Here is a 24,007-nt window from a genome sequence, read left to right as displayed (position 1 = left end):
TTGCTTACAGAAGTCCTTCTTATAGTAGAAACCATCTTACTAAGTGGTCATTCCAAGTATTACTATGGAAAATAAATAAAACCCTTGTTTCAAGCAGAAGGCTCCAAATTTGCTTGAGACACAGAATCACTTTGTACTGAACCAGCTTTCTGCTTTTAGAAGTTATTTAAATTTCATGGTAAGAGTATTTTTGTCACATTTGACACTTAAATGTAAAGCCACTCTGGCAGGCATTGCCTTTCACAGACAAAGTTTGCTCTTGTAGTTGAGCAAGAGATGACAGACAGGCAGGCTAAGATAAGTTAGTCTCATTTTCTGTTTATCTGGAAGCAATTCCAGTTGAGATCAGTTGAAATATTTGTATTTTTAAAGAGTGAAGTATTGTAATATCAGCATCCTTTACCAAGCAATACAAGCACAGGTTACTTGTATACAACAGAAATGTGACTGCTATCAACTTTTGCTGCCAGTGAGTTTTCTGTTAAGACTATATCTGAAATCCCAGATGTGAGAGTTTCTAATGTCTCATTTATGGTACCCCATCACCTCCTCCATCCCCACTTTCAATCAATTCATGTTTCTTCTTTTGTCTTATTGCCAAGCATCGTGCAATGCCCAGTGCACCTCCTTTTAAAAACCGTACAAAGTTGTCTCCCACCAGAGGCCCTAAAGCAAAAAGGTTGGCTTCTTTAGTGCATTCATAAGTGTATGGATCAATCTCTATAGGATTCCCCTTGCATGTGATGGGCTGATTAGAGTGATGACCTATGCTATGTCCTTGGTCCTTTAAAAAGAAAAGATTTGGGTGAGAACCTATCAGAACTAAGGCTACAGAAAACTTCAAGATTTTCTTCAGTCCAGAGGCACTCTGAAGAACACATTTCATTTCAGGCTTGAAGGAAAGTACATTGTGTTCAGGGAAACTAGTGTAAGCAGAATGTTGATTAGAGTCCACGGTATGAGACTGAGTACACATCATGTGATAGACCTTATGGTATTCAGGGTAAAGCTTTTTAGGTAACTGCTTGAAAATTAGGCTTGTATCGGTAACTCTTCTACGAAACACATGGACTACTGGGATGTTGTTATTATAGGCACATAGCACTGCATCAGCTGCTGTTAGTCCAGCACCCACAATCAACACAGGGTCTGCCTTCCCACGTAACTTTCCTTTGCTGATTGCAGCTCCGAAGTCAGACATGGAATGGAGGACAAAAGGAAAGTCTTCTCCCTCAACTTGCAGTCGGCCAGGAGAATCAAAGGTTCCAGTTGCAAGAGCCACATTCTCAGCAAAAAGGCAGAAGGGCACATGAGAACCATCTGTTGCTCGCTGATAGCCTCTAACTTCCCAGTTTCTCTTAGTAAGTGATTTCTGTCCATCTTCCATTTCCAAATGCAGTGTTGAAATATCTTCATTTTGGTGACTTCTGCCTTCATCATCCTTTTCTCGGTAAAGCCTGGACACTGATGTTATGTAAACATTGTCTCTGAAATTCTTTTGGAGACCCATGACTTTGACATAGTGTTTATAATAACAAGCTATTTCCTCTGGCATTACTCGATCACTCTTTATATTTCTGAAAGAAAATTGAATGGTTCCAGTTAATAAATAGACCTTATTGGTAATCTGAATATCAGATATGACATACCACATGACAGGTAGAATTTATGAGGACTGAATCTGCTCAGTGTAAATGACACTGAGTACAGTATCTTTAAAGGCATTTAATTTATTTGTTCTCTTGTTTCCTGATATACAAGACCAGCTAACTTTTAAAATATAGTTTAAGTCTTTATACAATGTAAATTGCTATGTTGATTAACAAATTAGGTGTAACAAAGCTCTGGACTATCACAGCAGCTCTGTATGGAAGTTTTTACAAAGTTTAAGATCACAACTATCAACAATACAGTCTTGGCTAAACTTGTACCCAATGAGAATACATTTACTTGTGATTAATTAATTAAATGTCATAGTTAAGTGCTAATTTTGAACCTCTAGGTTCAATACGCTACTGGAACCAAGTATTCATTATAGTTTACAAAAGACCTCTCCCTTGGGTACAGTTAAGTTCACGAAGTATCAAATGAAGTATTTCCATATCACATGAATGAGCAAAGCAAACATGACACAGAGTGCTAATGCAACAATGTAAACAGGATTGTGAGGTTCAAGTGTTCCATAAAAAACATTTTTGCACTGCAACCCCGCTATTACATCTGTGCTTTTCTCGTGATTACTGCAGTCTCATTTATAAGAAAAATAGCTGATAGTGTAATTATTTGGAACAGTTGCATGAATTTTGCTGCTTCTTTGGAAGTAAGCTCTAGGAAGAAGGCAAAACAAACTGTAGTGAACATCAGGATTGCCACTAAATTACGCTTAAAATAATATTTACAAGTAATCAGGCTAATCATTTTCTTAGACTAACAAGATAATAGCACATGTTTTTTTTAAATCCTCAGGTTACTACTTTGAAAATCCTCATGAGCTATTTATTGGAAGAGAATAATGTGACATTGTTACACCTCTTGCAAGGAAACTTAGGAAACTGTTCTACGTAACTAGAATTTTACATTATCATCAATCATTTTAAATAAGCTTGTTTAATTGTAGAATAACAGGTCAGCATTTCTAGTTTTAGCATTGTTAAAAACTATAATACATAGTTTCAGACAATAAGCAGCTTAGGGGATTTCAGTTAATAAGGAGGCAAGATTGCTGTGATTAAGAAAAGGATTAAGAAACAAAGCTACAGTTTCCTCACTTCAAGGGCTGTCCTGAAATGAGTAACAGTCTGCCCTTAAAGATATATGCTCAAGTCACTCTACTTCTTCTTTTCCCATATATGGTACAAACCAAACTTCCTTTAATTTTACTAGAACAAAGTCAAATAAATTAAAATTTTAGAAAATGCTCATGTAGAGTGTTACTATGTTCTTCTGCTGACACAGATCTTTATGAACTGAAGTAAAACCAGTGAGTTTGCACAAGAGTAACTTTTCTTCTCAAGTTTTTTAAAGAAACTTATTGCTACAAATTAACATTGAAATACTGAATTATTCTCTTAAAATTAAAATTCATAGATTTCAGATGCTGCAGTTTAGCCTGTAAAACCAAATGCTGAAATATACAACTTCCTGAATTGCAAGAAAGCTGGTGTGCATAGCAACTTCAGCTGCATCGGTGTTAAAAGAGGAACTTGCAATCCGTCCTTCAGTGGATTTGAATTTCCTTCCTTCATCTTCCCTCACCTCTGATCAGAACTGCTTTCAGTAAATGCCTCTTTCTAAAATTCTGCTGGAACACACTGCTGCCTGTATGTTTGCCTTCAGTGTACTCACAAGTAATTGTTCTGCCTGACCATTGTCCAGTTTTTTTTCATCAGAGTACACACAGCAGAAGAATTTCCAGTGCCATCAGGCAATTTAATAAACTAAACAAGAAGGCCTCCTGTGAACAGTAAAGTTTTAATAATTTCCAGTTATCTGGATTTTTATAGCCACTAGGATTCCCAAATAGATTCTGCAGTATCTTTACCTGCGTTTGCTAGCTGCCCACTCCTTAAAGCTGAGGCCAGGCAATTCCATCCAGTCTCCAAAACTGATGGTTAGCATAGAGCCCTCCATGGACTATGGAGAAAACATGAAGATGCATCATCAGATACATTTCAAATTAATGTAAAAACCAGTGAAGCTCTTCTCATTGTACTCTTTTAGAGCAACAAAATACCAGAATATAACATAAAACCAGGACATTACATGAAGAACTATTTCTGTATTACACTTAGATAATAGGCAATCACATAAGCTAATAAAGAAGGTGAAGAGAGAGCACATGAAAGGGAAATTAAAATCAAGTTATTTAAAATACTAAAGAGGAAGAAAAACATGTGAAAGCAGCATCATATAAAGACACCAAGACTTAAGATTTTGTATAAAAGCACCTGGAAACAACGCAGACAAGAAAAAGAGTTTTAAAAAATATTCTTCATTATAATTCATTAAAAGTAAACTAACAAAAAACCTGGTAATATAAGACAGCACTCATGGTCACAAACACCCAAGTAAAGAGCAGCTTCTTCCTTACTTTCTCAAATCCCCCACTTACTTGGGCTTCTTAATGAGCAGTTAAAACTGCACCAGGCACTACCATCTGAAACAGCCATAGAGTAAGGCAGTAAGAAAACACAGAGTTATCAAGTTACTCTAGGAGCAAGATGAAATTTTTACTCACGTGCCAAGCCCCGCCAGGTGGTCCTTTTCCAAGCACTATGTGGGGAATATAATTATGTTGTTCTAACTTCCAGTGCAGAACAGGTGGGTAGTCATAGCCAAAGTCAGCATCAGGATGAAGCAATGTATCAAAGAGCACTGCAACTGGGTTTGAGGAGCGTCCTTCAAGACCTTCTGACAGGTACTCCAGATCCTGAAGGATGGATGACAAGTTTTTAACTGTTAATGTTCATCATGCTATTCTGATGTTGAATTCAACAGAAGTTGAATTGCAAAAGAAAACACAATAAATTCAAGTTGTGTTTTAGGTAAAGGTATTTAATGTAGAGATTCAATCAGAACACTTTTCAGAAATAACTGCTATGATTCAGTTCTTTGTAACTCTGAATAATACATCTCACTCATTTAAAAATTACATGTTAATAACAGTAATTCTGGGCAATTCAGTATTTGATATGCATTGTAGAACAAGAGGTATGTGGACAAATAGAGATCAGAGCAACTTAGTAACATCTATATTTACAGACTATCTATTTTATATTTATATATAAAAGAACAGACTGCTTTTTAACAAAGAACTGCTAATATTTCTAGGAGCCCCATTTTGATAAAGCAAAATTGGAATCTAAAAACATTAAGCTTTAAACATCAAGTAGAAAAGGCTCTTTTGATACCTCTTAGCTAATTCCGACAGTAACTATATCTTAAAATAATGAAGATAATATAAGCATTATTTTTAAAAAGTAAAAATAGGATTATTTTACACAGCAGTTAATGTTGAGAAAAATTTATAAAACTTTGTAAGGTTCACATTTCAGCATCTATTAACCAGTCATTCTAAAAATTGCAATAATTTCAAAAATGATGCAATAGCAAATATTTGAAGAGAAAATAGAGATTTGAAGAAAGAACTGGACATACGACAAATTTTTGCTGACAAAGTCAGTACAGATTAACTTCCTAATAAGGCAAAATATCAGGGTGTCAGGAGAGGATGAAGTTACATGAAACGCCTGTAGCCAAAACTTAAGTAACTTTCCTGCAAAAGAAAAAGACCTTGACACCTAGGGTAAACATTACATGCAAATAGCACAGCACTGAAACAAAAACACCCTCCAAAATGCAAAGCCAAACAAACTTCTACTAACCCCCTACAAACATAAATCCATGTTTGTATTTCAAATAAATTAGTCACAAAGGCAGTACAGTGATAGCAATCTCAGTAATCCATCAGGAGTACAGTGAGATGAGTGGAAAACAGTTTTAACAAGGAAAACCAAGGGAAAAGTGGAAAGAAAAATGCTGGAGAGGATTTAACTAATCAATCAGACAGAAAATTTGGATGTATACAAGGGTAACAACTACAGCACAAGAGCAACTGTCAATACAACACAAACACTGAAGGATGCATACTGTTCCAAAAATAAAAATGGATTGTGTTCATAGAGAGGGTATATGTCCTCCAATATAACTAAAAATGAAATATTAGTAAGAACTGTAGCATTTAGGAATATTTTAACTTGAACTACAGGTACTTTATGTATGTTAGTAGTATGTGTTCCTTCCTGATAGTGCCCAAGCATCCCAGGACATGATAATTAGAATTCCTGCATCAGCCATTGAACAAGTCATGCTTTAGACACTCCTGGCAAGTAGTAAGAGTACAACAAGAGCAGACTGTAAAACCAAAAAATACCACAAACAAAACCTTCAAGAACCACAAACAACACTACACAGCCCAGGTTTGGATCTAACTATCATGAGCTGGTTCTATTTAAAGTAACAGAATAACAAGATAACTTATTAATGAACTAATGCTTGCAGTAGGAGAAGAGCTAGCCAAGATGGCAACCAAAGCTTACTTGATCAACAATGGAGAGATGTCGAGCTTCTTCTAATTTTGTATGTAGGATGGTGTTTGGGTGTATAGCTTCAGGAGACAAATATGGCCTGTATCCAGAGAGCAGGTAAGAAAGGCAAATTCCTGAAGGTCCATTTCCTATTAAAGAAAAAAATGTACTGCTTTAGTAGAAATGTTTATAATCTACAGTTTGTTAATCACTAAATATACAGCAACAAAATAATACTGAAGTAATATAATGCCAGACTGTCCTGATTCAAAGCAGTTTATAAACTCTGCAGTAAAACAGAACTTTTTATAGGTCCATCCTTCAAACAAACAGAGCAAACTTTTTTTTTTTTTTTCAGTTAAAGAAAAACGTGTGACTTTTACATCAGGAAGCAAAATGCATATAAAGAAGTTCCCTAATTTAGTATGTCAAATTCACTATTCTTCTGTGATAATGGCCTGACAGATAATGGTCTGCCTGTCAGGCACAGTGATAGCTGAATACTATTGCCATTTAACAACTCTGCATTCCCATAGGCACTGTACAACACAAAACAGAAAGACAATCTGAATTACATGCTCTTCAGGTCTGTCCATAAAATAAAAGGAAGAAAGAGACAAGCAGAAAGCTTAAGACTGAAAGTCAAATGAGAAGTTACAGACACAGCAAAATAACAACATAAAAGCTAAGTGAACACAGACCTCCTGTAAGTAAGTGGTAAAGCACAAGAAACTCATGTAAGACCACATTCATTGTTCAGGAATAGTATCAAGTCAAACACTTTTAACAGCTTTGTAGCATTTTCAGTGTGTATATGTGTCTTGCTGCAATTTGAATAGACACTTATTTTTACAATGTTATTAAAGGTATGGGATAGATGGGACCAAAACATTACCATAAGGTAAACATTTCTATTTATTTGACTAGTATTAAACAAAGTAGGGGACCATGTTTATCATATGCAAATAGAGAGGTAACATTCATGTTGCAAAGTCAGACATCAAAAGTTATGGAAAGCTAAATCAGAAAAATATATGCTATGATACAGAATTTAAATATGTGGCTATGTATTTTTATTTCTATAGTTCCTCTTACCCATTAACTAAATGAAAAGCATGGTGTTCTCCTAATGAGCCACTTGTCAGTATTTTATCTTTGTTTGCCCACCTAGTGTTTAGCACACATGATGCAAATTCTGGATTTAAGTTACTAATTTATTCATACTTTATTATATCAGGCATTGTTGGATGTTTGCTCTTACTTCTAATCACTTCACCCCTTGAAGTCAAGAGTTCAAAGGTCATTTACTTTTCCCCATCACCTTTGTAAACACTATTTTCATAACCTGTTAAGAATCCCACTTCTCCAATGCCTGTCTCTTCTCCCTTTTCCTGATTCCTCAGTCCTAAATCCCCCATTACTTCACTGAGGCCCTGCTCATTCCCAGTCTCTTCATATATTGGATCTCTTTTTCCTCTTTCACCAGGCTAAACTCACCTGGTCCCCAGTGGCAGAATATCCCATACTTTATTACAGTGCTGTGCACATAGAGGGTCACAGCCATAGGTTACAAGAAAATAATTTTAAGAATCTAAAGACAGTGAAAAAGTTCTTCCTTACTCTCACACTGTTCTGCCCTCCCACAAACAGACCAACATAAGATAGCTGGATATGCTTCAGTCCAGGAATTTAAAGCTTAAAGAATATGCAAGCCCCTCCTGTCACCCATTTGCCATGAGACAGATGTGCAAGAGAACTGTAGCAATACAGAGAAACTATCCATAACAAAATAAAATGAAATTATGAAAACACTTTAATCATACCAGTAGTTCACATGAATTTCCATGGCTGAGTAAATTTTTAACTGTTTTTAGAATTGTAACTTGAATTCAATTATAACTTGAATTGTAAAGAATTTTTTATCTTTTACCAGTTGCACAGCTAGCTTTCCTTCCTGCTGGGTTATAAACAAAGCTCGTCCACAATGGAAAGAGGAAAATGTGTCCCATAGCCAAGGATGCCATGATAAAAATCATTCCTACTGGATAAGGCTAAAAGAACTAAATGGGTAACAAATGTTGTCCAAACAAAGACTGGCAAGGGCCAAGGAGATTACTGAGGATGGGATGGATGGGTTATGTCTAGCATTTAAAAGGATTACTTCAAAAGGATCCATCCGCACACCATTGCCAATTTTAACCAGTCTCACTTCTCTCTGAATGGAAATTTGCTGAGGTGAAGTCCTGGCCTGTATCAGGAATAATGTGGCCAGCAGGAGCAGGGAGGTCATTCTTCCCCTGTACTCAGCACTGGTGAGGCTGCACCTTGAGTGCTGTGTCCAGTTCTGGGCCCCTCAGTTTAGGAAGGATGTTGAGATGCTTAATTCATGCAGAGAAGATCAACAAGGCTGGTGAGAGGCTTGGAATACAGGTCCTGTGAGGAGTGGCTGAGGGAGCTGGAGTTGCCTGGAAATAAGGAGACTCAGAGGAGACCTTATCACTCTACAACTTCCTGAAAGGTGTTTGTGGCCAGGTGGGGATTGGTGTCTCACCAGGCAGCAACTGACAGAATGAGAGGACAAAGTCTTAAGCTGCACCAAGAGAAATATAGGTTGGATATTAGGAAAAAGCTTTTTACAGAAAGTGATCAAGTACTGGAATGGTCTGCCCAGGGAGGTGGTAGAGTCACCATCCCTGGATGTATTTAAAAAAAGACTGGATGTGGCACTTAGTGCCATGGTTTAGTTGAGGTGTTATGGCATGGGTTGGACTTGATGATCTTGGAGGTCTCTTCCAACCTAGTCATTCTGTGATTCTGTGATGTTAAGGTGAATTATTGTCACTGAGCTCCCTGAACTTTTCTGGAACCATCCAGTGAGCTGATCCAAACCCTGTTCCTATTCTTTAAGCAGACTGAATCCAAGGGAAAGGAAATCCCTTGAGGATATGCTGTCAAGAATACATGGGATGAAGGCTCAGCAGCAAGGTCTGCAATCAGACTTGCTTTGATTTTCTCAAAATATTATTGGGAAAAAAAAAATCTTTTTGAAATGAAAAATTAATACCCAAGGGGTTTGTTCTTTATTTACACACAGTGCCTCCAATAAGACCTCTGATTGCAATTAGGAGATAATACTATTACACAAACTTTAGTTGTACAATCAATATAATCAAAACCCCCATGGCCCTGTTAATTTAAGAAGCAGTTTGAAATCTGTTTGAATATCAGCAAAATTTTCTCTTGATCAACAGAAAAATATAGCACAATAATTATGTGTCTGGATTTAAAGCAAATATTCAATTTCAAGTATCATAATAGCCTTGTTATTTGGATAAGTGACAACGTTCTACATAGTAATGATCAAAACTAGTGCAGAAGATGAAAATATTTAGCACAGAACACACTCTAAACTCAAGAGCTTCAGCATGAAATTGTTCAACCCTGATGGAATGTACCTGTTTCTTCCTAACACAGGTACTGCACAGAAGTTATCAAAGTAGAGAATCTGTTTATATACTGGGGAGGCAGAGGGATGACAACTATTTTCATACTCCTCTACCACATTATGAAATCATTTTAGATCCCTTCAAAGGCTCTTCAGTGGTAACAGGCTGTCAATGGAGAAGATCAAATTGCAAGGTGTCTCAAATATAAATGTGAAGAAGCATTTGGATGATGGAGAAATGGTTAAGGCAGCTGTGTTTGGTGTCAGCACCCAGAAAGGTGCTCTACACAAAGTAAGTATTGAGCACAGGTATTTGCAAAACTAAAGAGTGGAAACTGAGTCAGAAACCATATGGCAAACCTATACTGAGGCTGACAAAATGCCAGGACACTGTTCTCTTGAACTGTTATGCAGAACTCATCAAGTGATTCACGTCTGTCACATACACATAAATCTGCTACATGAGCACTATTTTAAACTATCATAAAGAGAGCTTTGAGAACAGGCACTGTACAAACACCAAAGTTGTGGAGACACTGTGAACACAATTATATTGCAACATCAATTTCCAAAATCTCTGCTTGTCTGCAGGTAGGTACTTGATCTAGTCCCAGCAGCTTTGGACTAGATTATTGAAAACCTTCCTTACTTCAAATCTTTTCTTTATCCCCTCATGAAGTCATGGCAATAATGAGATAGTGACCAGCTGTTGTTGAAAAATCTTGGTCCAATACACAGGCTGGTATTCTCAATTAAGTTGTGTACCTGTGGAGCCTCCTTCCTCTGTTATCCTGACATTTTACAAGTGCAAGCCTTTAAGTGTTCAGTCAAGACTACACTTTATTGTTTCAAACTAGCTGAATTGAGTTGGATTCATTTTGGAAAAGACAGGGGAATATTTAGACATTAGTGATGGATGCAACAGAGAAAAAGGCAATTAATGAGAAATTAGCACCTAACCAACATAGAGTACACACTTTACATTATGCTTTTCACTCTCCCACATGACCCCACAGATTTCTATTGGTGTACCATTGATAACCTCCATGCATGCAGAAATAGACATATCACATTAATCATACCCTATGTTATCAACACTAGAATCAATACAGTTCTTCTGTTAATACTCCCATATCTGCAGCCAAATATCACAGCTCATTTTTTCAAAGCACAATTTGAATTCAAATATACTCCAACAAGTCCCTTAATATAATATAATACTACTGTTGTTAAGTGTAACAACTGTATTACTCTAATAAACATCTTCACTGTAAGGGTCCTAAGCATTAGTTATTTAATGATAAATAATTTTATGCAGCAGGTCTATAAAGACAATGGCAGTGACAGTGAATCTTGAAAAGAGTGAAAAAACTCACCTATTATTACTACAGGCAGAGTAAGAAGGGAGTCCCCAGGCAGAACAGTTTCTTCAATTAAAGGCATTTTTTTAATCTTCCTCCCAAGGCTCTCACCAAAGTACTGAACAAAGGAATTCAAAAGCTGTCCTTCGGTTTCAGTGCTGTTGTAAGTTCTAATTAAGAAGGACAGATGGGAGAAAACTAAAATGAAACAGTGAACTGTTGTCAGAACAGTCTCTTCAAAAACAGTCACTTTTGAAGTTTTACTTTAAGAGCTACAAAACTGGCAAAATCGAGACCAAAACAGATATATTTTATCCAATCTACACAATTTTACTCTTCAGCACAGCTTTTCTAACAGAAGATTTTTAAAAGTCCACTTTTTCCTAGCAAGTCTAAAGAAGGATAACAAAAAGGTACAGATGGATCTGCAGAAGTGCAGCTTTCTAATCTCAGTTTATACAAAGCCAAAGTATAACCACAAGCATTATTTTGATCCCACACACAGTAGAACTCATTCCTCATTATCCTTATCAAGTGAGGAGATACACACTGCCTAGCCAATTAACAACATTAAGGCCAGACAAATCCTGAAGGAGCAGCTAAGGTACAACAGCAGCATTCATATCCCTTCCTAATGGCTGAGCAGCACACAGGACTTCACCTCAACAAATTTCCTTTCAGAGGGAAGTGGGTTTGGTCAAAGTTGGCAGTGGTATGAGGATGGATTCTTGTGAAGTGATCCCTTTAAGCCCTAGACATAACCCATCCTCCCACTGTGAAGTTTTTACAGAAGGAATTGCCATGTAGTCAGGTCATCTCCTGCACAGTAGACTGCCTTTACCGCTAGCCATTTTCCGAGATTTCTCAGTTCTTTCTCTGAAAAATACACTTAAGTTTCTCTTGTAACTCTTCACCATCTAGATGTGCTTCTACAATACAAAGACTTGTCTTATAATGTTTTCTGTTTAATTATTTAAGAGTCCTTTCTGAAACCTTTGCAGGTCATTGAAGAAGCACAGAAACTATGAGTCTAGCTAGAAAGACAGAGTAAAATTAAAAATAGTCTGTTACTGCAGTTTTTGTCAAGTTTTTGTAAAGTAAGGACAACCAATTTTTAATTTAAAATATCCCTATCAACAGGGGGATATTTTTAGAAAAAATTCTAAAACTTTTTCTCTTCATAAAGATGGTTAATTATCAATAATAAACAAAAGTACTCTTACCTATTTCCGAAGACTTTGTATATCTTAAAGCTATTCTAGTGTTTCAGCAATTATTTTCTACAGAGGATCAAAACTGTAATGATCCAACTCCCAGGGCCTTCAAGAAACCACATGCACTACGTACTGCCTCAACTCCCACAGCACCCAAGATTCTGTTTTAAAAGCCTTTCGTCTATGGGGAAGTCTGAAGTAAACTGGAGACAAATCTGTGCAGTAACAACAGCAGTAGCACACTCTGCAACACATATCTCTGAAGGTATTGTTTGAAAGGGTGGGGAGCTATTCTGAGGCTGCATTTATTTTGGAAAGTACTTGATAACACTACTCCCTGCAGTACAAGAACAAAAAAACCCAACAAATTACTCGCTCATTGTTTGATTACAGCTGTGCATTAGCTCTTGCAGACACTTAACATCCAAACAGCATGAGTTAGATGAAGACGAGGAGTCAGAAAGGGGATATCTAATTATCATACTGATTTTTTCACCTCTGCTTTTAGAAAGGAGCAGGCAGACTGTTTTATTTTAGAGCCTTTACTCAAAGTTGACTAAGGCAACAGTACCTTATGTTTTGCAAAGACAGGCTTAAGGGGAGCATGTGTGCTTTACTGTGGTGGAACATAAAACCAAAAGAAACATTTCAAAACTTCATTTGAGAGCTATGTGCACAATGCTGTAGGCTACAGAAGAATCTTTTAAAATGTTGCTTCTGTGCAGCTTAGTGTATTACAAACTACCAAACTGATGATTTTGTACAGGAACATCTGCACACAATATGCAGTTTCTTGTTCTTTGCACAGGACCAACGGCATACAAAATGCAGTGCACACGGAGGATTGTTGTCAGCAGCATGTTGCAAGAACATCATACCGGAACCCAGTAGGATCTGAAGTTACGGGCCAACACCTTCCTAACCTCTGAACAACACTGAAAGCCACCAAGTGCGAGCAGTTTTTATCTTGATAAAACTCACGGTAGACAGCTTTGCAGTGGTGGGGACTTGGCACAATTGCCTACGGCTTTAGTCCTGCAGACATGCAAGTGGGCACAGGATGAGTCAGTTCCAACATTAGTGCCTAATTTATCTTATACTGGTCACTCAAATCGCGTGGGGAATGACATTCTGTCAATCATCCAGATTCTAAAGATGTACAGACATGTGCATCCATGGTTTTTCTTAAAAAACCCATTAAGAGAAGAAACACAACATACACATAACAGTTTCTCTCCCATTTGAAAAAGATAATAATAATAGCTTGATAACAACTCGTAATTTGGTGCAGGTTATTAAAATAAATGACATTTTTTTCCAGGTAGCCGTTTCGAAAGATGCTAGAATACATTGCGTACTTTCAGGGAAAAAAAAGGAAGAAAGAAACGGACTGTGGTGGGCGGTTAACAGAAAACTCGTTATATAAAAGGAATCTGAATTTGGTCTCAAGCTGACACTTCGAGAAGAGAATTTATCACTGCCAAACGGTTGGATTTCGTTCAGGCAAGCGGGCGGAGCGGTGCCCCTCGGGGCCGGCATCCCGGGCGGTGCAGCGCTGCGAACCCCGGAGCGACACCGAGCATCAGCGGGCTCGGGCTGCCCCCGGCCAGGCTGCGCCTCGGCGCTGGCCAAGGTCACGGCGCGCCCGCCCGAGCCCCGCCGCCGCCGCCATCCCTCCCTCGGCGGAGCCGAGCGGGGTCGGGCAGCGCCGCGCTTCGCCGCCGCAGCCCCGCGGAGGCCGCGGCCACGCCGGTGTCCCCGTCCTGCCCGCACCGCCCTCGCCCGAGGCCCCCCGCCGCCGCCTCACCTGAAGTGACCGGCCAGGGAGCAGCGGCAGCACCACACGGGCATGGGGAGCGCCGACGGGGCCCAGCGATGAGGCTGCGGGGGGACACCGCACGCCGGCTCCCGCTCCTCCTCCTGCCGCCGCCACAGTGCGGCCCGCGCCGCGCGGTCCCTCCTCCTCGCTCACATGCGGCACCGGGTCACACGGGGAGGAGGAGCCGCCGCTAACACCGGCGGAGAGGAGGGACGACCAGAGAGGAGGAGAGGAGAGAAGCGGAGGGGAGCCGGGGAAGAGTGCCGCTTCCTGCTGCCGCGGCCCCGCGGCCCTGCTCCCGCAGGCGGATGCGGGCTCCGCCGCCTCCCCCGGGGCGGGCGGAGAGCCCGGCCCGACCCGACCCGACCCGACCCGACCCGACCCGACCCGGCACGGGCGCAGGGCGGGTGGGGAGGCGGCGCGAGGCAGCTCCGCGGCCCGTGAGGAGCCTGCCGCTCCTCAGGAGGCTCACACCGGGCTGTGGGGTCTGAGGGGAGCTCACACCGGGCTGCCATTCCTGAGGGGAGCTCACACCGGGCTGCCTCTCCTGAGGGGGCCCCATCGGGTTATTCGTGTGATGCACATGAAGAAATTTACAGAAATCAATCAATTAAATTTTTTTCGACGCATCTTTTGGCTAACAGCCACCTATTCGGGAGCAATGTTTCATATATGATACGTTGGCCGCTTTGAATTGTGTCTTATCCTAAATACTTTCAGGAGTGCTTATTTGGGGAGACAGCATTCCTTCCCAGTCACAGCTTCTCAGTGGCTGTGGTTGGCACTACCTCAGGAGATCACCCAGTCCAACCCCCTGCCTGGGCAGGGCCACCCTGAGCCAGCTGCCCAAAACCAAGGCCAGGTTAGTTTTGAGCATCTCCAAGGATGGAGAATTAATAACCTCCCTCAGCAACCTGCTCAGGTGTTTGACCACTCTAACCATGAAAACGTGTTTCCTTATGTTCACGTGGATTTTCTTTCAGTTTGTGCTGATTGACTCTTATCCTTTCCCAGGGATCCACTGAGTTCCCTCCCATCTTCTGATGAAGTCTTCGTTATTCCCTTCCATCGGGTATTTATGGGTTAAGGATCCCTCCAACCCTTCTCTTCCACAGGCTGAACAGTCCCATCTTTCTAAGCCTCTGGTTATAGTAGTCAGTCTCATGAGAAACCTGTGTCTTACACTGCTTTTCTCTCTCAAAGTCTACCAAACAATAAGAGTGAATGCCAATAAATATATGACTATTTGTTAAACAATTACAGCTTTCTGCACAGCGTTAAACTTGACAATTAGTAATGTCTTCATTGTGTATGTGTTCTGTGAATCCACAATACCAAGATCTTACAAAGCTGTGGAGTTGCTGTGTCTGAAGCAGCTGATGGTAGCTGACAGTCCAGTTCACCTCAAGGCTGTTCATTCAACAGACTGCCATGTCTGTAGTCAGAGAACAGTTACTGTTCTGGTCTGGTTCCAGTACAAAGGATGACTTTATTGGATATGTGCTTTGCAAAAGCTTAAGGTAAAAGAACACAGGAGTTGAGTTTTACCACTGAGGAAATACAGAATATTGGTATAAAATCTATATTTTGAAAGGATGAAACATATTCAGTTAAACACATTGTTCTTCAAGTGCAGCACCATGTCTAATATGTCTTTAGACCAGAATTAACAGCATAAAGCTGCATTTAGCTTGCTCTGTCCTAAAAAATGCTGCCTTTAGTCCAGAAAACTATGTGAATGATTTTTTTGTTGACCAGATAGGTATATTCAAATTATATGTGTTCTGTTTTTCAATGAGTTGAAGAAAACTCAGCAGAAATTAAAAAAAATTTTTTTTTTTTTTTTGCATAATAGTTTGCTCATAGTCAGAACAACCTCCTCCCAGATACAAAATTCTATGTCTTCAGGATGTCAAATTTCAAGGAAACTAGCTATAACCAAGCAAAAGTTTTTTGGGTTTCACCAGTTACTTGGTGACTTCAAAATCAGTATATTAAGGATGTATTTGGCTTTAAGTATTGCCCTCATTTCCTCCCATAAACAAATCTGGCTATCTAAACTGTAACGCAGAACGTCAGTTATACAGGTACTATTATTAGTTTGTATTCTTATCTTTATGTATATACACTTGAGAAGGAAAGCAAACACACCTGTGTGCATGTCTAAGATTGGGACATGTCTTTTCCCAGCATGCTTTCACATTTAAAATTAAAAGATTTTATTGGACCTTATGTCTGTGATATAAAGAGGCAGTTTGGAAAAAGTACTAATGGGGCTTCCCTGGGAATTATGTCCTGCATAGATGTCCTAATTTTCTATGTGTTTCAATATGTTTCTCCCAGAAGTAAAATTTTCTGCTCCCTTTAAATTCTACATGTTAACCTGGATTTTTCAAATGTCTTAATTTTGAGGTTGGGACTTATTTCAATTCCATGTCTCAGAATAAAATGTATTTCTTTAGATTTACCTTTGTATTAGTTTTTTTCATTAAGATTGGAACAAATGGGAAGAGACTAAAACACATCAAGCCACAGCAAACATTTCCTTACACTTCAAAAGGATCTATTTTTCCTGTTGAGTTCATTTTTGTAAAGAGATTTGGGCAGTTATTGGCTGTTAGCTTTATTCCAAATCTTTACATTTTAAATCATGCTAGCCAATTAGCTAATTTAAATCGCCTTTCTTTTGCTAACACTTACTGTACTGATTTAAGTAATAAAGTTGTACATTTGTTCAAGAATAATCTTTTTCAAAATCAATATAATTTGAAAATATTTTCTCTCCAAGTATTCAGGAAGTCAATATCTCAACCAATGATGTTGGAAAATGCATTTGTTATGTGCTTTTTATAAGCTTTTTGTTATGTGCAAGGGTATTTTTAACAAAATTTGTAACTTCTCCTGATCAACTGACTGGCAACTAAATATGTTTAGTACTTGACACTGCAGAATTCTTAAAATTCCTGCCAGAGGTGGGAGCATCAGAAGAGGAGACTGTTGCCTCAATTCACAATACACAGCATGGAAAAAAAGGACTTCATCCTCTTCTGTAGAAGTGACATGGTCAGTGAGTAGCTGAAGAATGACTCCAACTCTGTGCTGAGCACAACCTGCACATTGTAATAAAACATGGGAAATAAGGAAAGTGACTGCAACATTTTGGTAAGATTCCCAGGTCCCCACCCACTGCAATATGAGATTAAAATACAAACTAAGTAGAAAATAGACCTGCAAGGCTTCAAATGTCACAGGATTATTATCAACTCTGTCTGAATAAATAATGAAGTATCTCAGTTCTGGAGCTTACCCAGGACAGATGTCTCATCAAGAGCAAACTTGCTCCCTGTGACATCAAATGACTCCAACATGTGTGAACTGCAAGGCCCAGCAAGTGAGAGTGTAGTGAGACATTTTCTGGGATGAGCTAATAGAAAGTTTGCCACAAGCCTGTGGCACTCTGCCCGAAGCACGAGATACTGAAAAAAGGCCAGGAGAGATTAGGAAGGTTTATTTGCTCTCAATGCTGTTAAGCAAGATGGCAACTAGGCAGCCTAACTGCAAAACAACTTTCTGCCTGGCCAAGTTAAGGAAAAGAAAAAAAAAAAAAGTTGGGGAATCTCAGTGAAGTTTTGTTGTAGTTATAACAAATCCTACCAGAAAGTCAAGATACTTGTCAAGAAGGACCAAGAAAAGGTGCTTATAAAACAATCTTAAAGGAGCAGGTCTGTAAGGTTCCTGGGATATTTTCATCATCTGTGAATAAAATTATTTTCAGTGGTCCTTTTCAGATGTTACTAAGTGCTAATGAAATAATGCTTGCTTGAGAATAAAGATTCAACAATTTCTCTGTCAAAGAATTATCTTACTAGTATAGAATTTTTGACAGGATCCTTTTATGGACCTTTTGTATCTCAGGGTGCAACTTGCATCCCAAAAAGATGTCTATGTAGTATTCTGTGATTAAAGAAGAGAATGAATTCTGCCATTGGTTTAACTAAGTCTGGAAGCTAAAACACCTCATAACCACTGCCCCCAGTGGAATGGAGCTGAGAATCAGCAAAAATGTAAAACTCACAGGTGGAGATAAGTACACTTTCATAGGATAGAAACAGAAAGGAGAATAATAATAACAACTATAAAAGAATATACAAGTCTGCTCTCCAATGCCAAGCCAGTTTCCAAGCAGTGGCCTAATGTTTTATTCTGTAGATAATACCATCTAAGATCACTGATGATATTGATGTTAGCAACTAATAATTCTACTTTCTATCACATGTAACTATCAAGAAGCACATTCATTTCTAGGGGAGTAATTTGCAATTTTTAATTAGGAAAGGCTTCCTATTAGTGCAGAGTTTTTATATTTATAAAAAATAATTTTATAGAGGAGTAGAATTTTCCCCTCCCAATTTCTTTGTGCTGGTTATTTTGCCAAAGTACAGCTCCTAGAGATAAATTATAATATAGGCTATATCTAAACCTCTATCCCCAAAAACTTGCAAAATGTGTCTCAATCATATTTCTGATTATGCAAAAACCTCGTCAAAAGTAACTCCTTATCTATAAATTAATTTCAAATGCATATTTGTGTAAGTCTGATTTATAATTTCTTAAAGAAGTGGGCCTATCTCTATCGTGTTGCTTTGCTTTCTTTAAAATGTAGTGCTGTGTTACTAACAGCATTTTTTACTAAACGCGAGAATGCACAGCTTGCTCCTGACAGTATCTATTGGATGTGTTCTGCTGCCTTCTCAGCCACACCCTGTAGGGGGCTGAGATGTAGATGTTGGGAAAAGGGTAACATAGTTCTAAAAGTGTCAAAATTGCAGTTGGATTAATGTTATTTTCATGTTTCTCTGTTCTGTTTTGAAACACAGATTGTTCCCAGCCGCTGCCCAAGCTGTCTGTTATGAAAGTCAGGTTGCATCTCTCTTAGGGATAGTGCCAAATCCATGGGGAAGTTTGTCTACTGGCATGGATGTTTGAAAAGTATGAGAAGATTCTGTGCCAAGCAAACTAGTCAAGGCTGGCATATAAAAAGGCCCAAGGGATTTGAAAAATATTATTGAGAATGATAACAGTAGTTTTCAAAACAAGGACAAACCCCCAGGGGTTGGAAAAAAGCTGAAATTATTCAGTTACTGTAGGTTGAAATTTATTGCACTCCAGCCTACTGAAGGGTTTTTGTTGCGGCTTCTGCATTCCTCCGTCCTTTAATCTATTCAAAATCCAGCTGTCATAAATATCCAATTGCTTTTTCTAATTCATACTTTTCTTTAAATCACACTTGGGTTGTATTGCCCAAGTGGGGAGTGAAGGAGATTATGGGAGAGAGGATATCAAGTAATGACAGAGGAGCATACAAAAATAGCTCTCAAATATATTTAATTAAAAAGGAAAAGAAAGGCTTTCATTTACTGAACTGGACAATGCTATTACTTACTGGGTCTTAGAATAACAGCTGTTTTTTCTTTCCTGCTTTTTCCTATTATCTGCCATGTCTATAATAATTTTTTTCTGATTGTGTTCTTAGGAGACTGATGTGTGTTTGGGTGAGCACTGCTGTCCTAGAGCCTTGTTTCTCATTAGGCCTTTCAACTTGTGCAGTAAACCAAATTCAGTAGGTGAGAATGAAAAAAAAAACACAAAATAGGAGATTATGAAAATATTTTGTGAAAATAACAGTTACGGCTGATTTGGAACGTCACTAAACTATATAGGGCAGTCAATCTCACTTTTAGTATAGTTAAGACTGTCAGTACTTTTATGATTCTGCTGCAAGATGATCAAAATGCTAGTCTCTTTTTTCTAGTACTCTTATTTCCTAAAGTTGACCTATAATAATTAAAAGTAACAATTGTTGGATTGTTTTTTTCCTCTTTTGCCAGTGATGGGCAGCTTTGTCACAGAATGGGAGATGCAGCTACTGAAAATTAAGGGAAGTCACTTCTCACAGTATCCAACACCCACTAGAAGCTTATTTCAAACTTTCTGCCTTTCCTTCCATTAGGCACCAAAGGAAACAAAAGAACAGCCATACAAAAATTTTTCTCTCTTTAAATGCTGGATTTCTGTATTCTAGGACCACAGTACCTACTGTCAGCTTGGTAACCAACATAGCAACAACGCTTCAATGACACTTTGCACTTCATATGAACGTGTAACATTATTTTAAGTCACTATGTTTTAATTGTCACATCTATTAACTACTTTCTGTCTGTAAAAGACATATCACTGCACAGACCTTGGAACTTAGAGTGAATTAAGGTGTGATCAGTCTCTAATGAATAAGTAGGTGGAAAGCAGAGGCTGCAGGTTGCAGAAGGGGAAACCAAAAGGGTGTTCTTATCATACATGTGCCTCTCTCTGTGTTTTAAGTACACACAGGTGTCCTAAAAGACTAACAAAATCCAGCCCAAAATGCAAGCCAGCCCATTAACAAGTATTGCAGAAAGCTCTAGAGACAATAACAGGATTTTCGGCTCTGTACCAAATATATTGTCAAGCCTCTTGTAAGCCTGCCTAACCATAATTTTTCTCCTTCTTTTGTAACCCAGTCTTTTGTTTTGCATTCTGTCTTGTTTTTGCAGACCACAGAAATGGTGTAGAACGTGCATTTGGTTTTAGATGAGCTTGAGGATAGAATGGCATTTTCTCTTGGGTGGTGACTTGGCAAAATTTTTGGAAGCATTTGCCAGTAATAACTGTACTCATAGATTGTTTTTCTAAAGAAAGCATGTATTGTACTAGATGGGCATTTTTAAGGACCAGTTTGAAACACATAAATATATAAGAACTTACTGTGTTTTCCTGTCTGAGAACAAATGGATTATTCCACAATCTTTTTTTATTTTTCTCTCTCTCTCTCTCTCTGATTTCCTTGTACATGGGCTAAAGGATAATTTGCCTGAATGTGTGATTATTCCTTTCTCATTGCTGCAAATTCAACAGCAGTTTGTATAAGATATGATGGATTCCAATGCAGTTATTCCTCTTTAGTTTATGTTACAGGAAATGCAGAATGAATTACAACTTCAAGGACACATTTTGAGAGTAAACAGAGACGTCTTGGTGTAAAATGCTAAGAGCCATATTTTTTTTATCATGCAGTTTTGCTCCTTAGGTAATATCAAAATTTGGATCCAAAATTAGTTTCCCTTCTAAGATTTACACAGCAACATTTTCCATCACAATTTCTTAAAGAGAAGTCATATATAAATATATATATGTGTATGTGTGTGTGTGTGTGTGTGTGTGTTTTAGTAAGGCGTACATCTGATGTGGTGTGATATATGAAATATGTTAATTTAATTTTATAAAATTTTATTTTAAAATTGTATTTTGAAGTCTTCATGTTTTAAAACAGCTGTTGAAAACCAAGCAAATTACCTGACCCAATACTGTTATTTTTTTTAATACCAAAGAGCATTTAATATCAAAGGTGAGGAGCGGCAAATGCTTTTAAACTAGAGAACCCATATGACGAAGAGAAAAAGACAGAATATACTGAGTTGGAAAGAACCCATCAGGATCATTGAGCCAAACTCCTTGATATAATGGAATAGTGGGAAATATTTGCTAAGCTCACCTGTTTCTGAAACAGACAACTGATCATGTCACAAGACCGCCTGTAATAGCTGAGATGAATTCCAAAAGGCTTAAAATAAACTGTTCTTTAGATGCTTTAAGGTCAGTATTATATAAAAACATTAATTCTTTGAAGAGCATTTCTGTCTTACAAAATTAGCAGTTTCACCACTGCAGATCTTTTTTTTTTTCCCAGCAAACCATAAAACAAAGTTAAACATTTGGCCACCTCCTACACATTTCACAGCTGAAACGTGTGTAAATTTTATGGAATTAGGGAGTCTTCAGCTGTGGAGAGCAAATCACTTTATAAGCAGTGAAAAAGGTATAATCAACCCTACCCTGAATGGGCTAGCTGATTTTTCATTAAATCTGCATGAGTAACACAGTAACGGTGATATTAGATAAGAAAATCCAAACCATACAAATGAACCGTGACACATTACCTGAACTCAACAGTAAGATTTACTTCACCTTAGCTGTGTCTTTTGGAAAACAGTAGCAATTACTTTTAACAGAAAATTACGGAAATAAAATCTAAGGGCTATTTAGTAATAATGCCTTAAAAGGGTTATAATAAATATTTCTATTTTTCTAGTTCTTGTAGGATGATCATCACTCTGTCTTTTTTTTTTGTCACTTCAGTACTGAATTCTACAGAATCTGAGGGAAAAACAATGTTTTTTTTTCTTTATTTCTACAGCATGCAGTGCTGTTATACTGTAGTCTGGATTGTAATAATTTGGAATACTACAATATAAAGGCATGTTTATAATTATACTTTAAAGAAATAAGCAGTGTTCAGTACCAGGTAAAAGAAGATACTATTATCCCCCCCTCACTGCCCCCCCCAAGTATTTATCTCAGTAGTCAAATATACTTTCCTGGTGACCAGATACACTGATTTGTATCTTCAAGGAGTATTTTTTGATGAATGCCTGATGGAAATAAAGTCATCTACCTCCTAGCTGGGATTGCATGAAAATCTATGGAGACACGTTGCTGTGAGCAGCTGGTACAAAAGCAAAGTCCCTTAGTTTTGCATGTTCTTAAGCGGCTTTGTGTTTCTGGTACCTTTGTTTTGGGCTCAGCCTCAGTAATGTGCACAGGTCTCTGCATTTGCTTAAAAGTCCCATGCTATACTCCTGAAACAACCGATGGAAGTCTCACTGATAATGGCTTTATTCAACCTTGCTGAAAATGTTAAGTCTAGCAACAATAAAGGCTTAACTGTTCTACATGCCAGCCAACTGGCTCTTGCATATTACAGAAAACAATTGCAAGCATTTAGCGTTTCAGTGAACTACTTGGGAGTGTGGGATCTGAATACTTAGCCCCGATGCACTCATACGGTCGAGTGATCAGTATTGGGGACCTCTTCTTTGGAAAACTATGTGTTATGTACATTTCAGTTTTGCTGTCACATATTCAGATGAAAGTGATGATATTGTTTTAAATTTTCTGAAACTCCAGGAACTCTAGGCTTGCTCAATTTATGCTGATCTGGCAGGGTTAGGAAGGTATGAGACTCTAGTGATCCATCTGGAACTGGAATCAGGAATGATTTCTAGCTGCTGTCTGCAGAGCCCAGTTAGGTGCAGCCTGTATCATCTGGTTTAGGGTCAGGTCTGCTTTCCACAGCTGTATCAGATGGTTTAGGGAAAAGCATCATCTTTCCTATTTAGTGTTAACCTGTGCAGCTCTTCCGGGATGCAAAGGCATTGATAAATGAGCAAAGGGTTTTTAACAATTGTGATGCAAATAGTGTAGAGTCTGTTTAGTTGCACTAGTCCTTTTGGGTCCTTGATGTGCTCATGCTTGTAAATTCTGCATTGTAAAGCTGGTGTAAAATAAATTAGAGACAAGGGAAGGAGAAAAGCAATGCTTTTTATGTTTTGAATTTAGTTTTAATGATTTTCATTCCGTGAGTATGGGTCACTAGTTACAATTAAAATTATTCTTCTTGATAAGTTTAGTATGAAAAATAGATTTTTTCTAGTTGCCTTAGTTTCTCGATCGCATGGTTATTATATTATTATTATTATTATTATTATTATTATTATATGATTTTGCTTTTTCTGATATGCACTAATTTTAGTTCACTCTTCAATTATGTTCTTTATTAAAAAAATCCACTTAGTTTTAGCTGTTCATGATTTTGGGTTAAATACTTGAAGGTACTTATGGCACTGTTTTTATTTTACATGTCAGATATATTTTTTTCTGCTCTTGCTTCAAAACCATTTCAATTTCTCTAAACCCTTTCTCCAACACTTCATGCCTCAGAACAGCAGCATATTAACATCAGTGTTCAGGTCACTTGTATTAGACTCTTACTTTTCCTACAGGACTTTTCTTTGTGCTAATACCTTTCCTTTATTTGCTTTTATTTGTTGTGATTTATCTAACATATTGTTTAGAAATGCTTCAACTGAGAACAACAAAACTCCATCACTATAAGAAATCATCTTAGCAGAATATATATAACTGTATAT

The 24,007-nt window shown here is 38.1% G+C and overlaps 1 protein-coding gene across 1 annotated transcript; it reads right to left on the bottom strand.

The window, feature by feature from the left end:
• Positions 1–529: 529 nt before the first annotated feature.
• Positions 530–14,012, bottom strand: OSGIN2 (oxidative stress induced growth inhibitor family member 2). The gene is made up of 6 exons (XM_062502827.1): positions 13,914–14,012; positions 10,908–11,062; positions 6,099–6,235; positions 4,238–4,429; positions 3,542–3,633; positions 530–1,577 (listed from the first exon to the last, which is right to left on the bottom strand). The coding sequence occupies exons 1-6, from the start codon at positions 13,955–13,957 to the stop codon at positions 530–532; spliced, it is 1,668 nt and encodes a 555-aa protein (XP_062358811.1). The 5' UTR covers positions 13,958–14,012.
• Positions 14,013–24,007: the final 9,995 nt, after the last annotated feature.

This window comes from Cinclus cinclus, chromosome 1, assembly GCF_963662255.1.
Source record: "Cinclus cinclus chromosome 1, bCinCin1.1, whole genome shotgun sequence".
NCBI lineage: Eukaryota > Metazoa > Chordata > Aves > Passeriformes > Cinclidae > Cinclus > Cinclus cinclus.
The sequence above is the reverse complement of the archived record's forward strand: the minus strand, read 5'-3'. Positions and strand labels throughout refer to the sequence as shown.

Excerpts from the sequence above, each read along its gene's own strand:
- OSGIN2 (XM_062502827.1), bottom strand. The coding sequence starts at position 13,957 with ATGCCCGTGTGGTGCTGCCGCTGCTCCCTGGCCGGTCACTTCAG. Across the intron at positions 11,063-13,913 it reads TCCCTGGCCGGTCACTTCAG|AACTTACAACAGCACTGAAA; the intron begins GTGAGGCGGCGG and ends CTTCTTAATTAG. Across the intron at positions 3,634-4,237 it reads CACCTGGCGGGGCTTGGCAC|TCCATGGAGGGCTCTATGCT; the intron begins GTGAGTAAAAAT and ends TTTTCTCCATAG.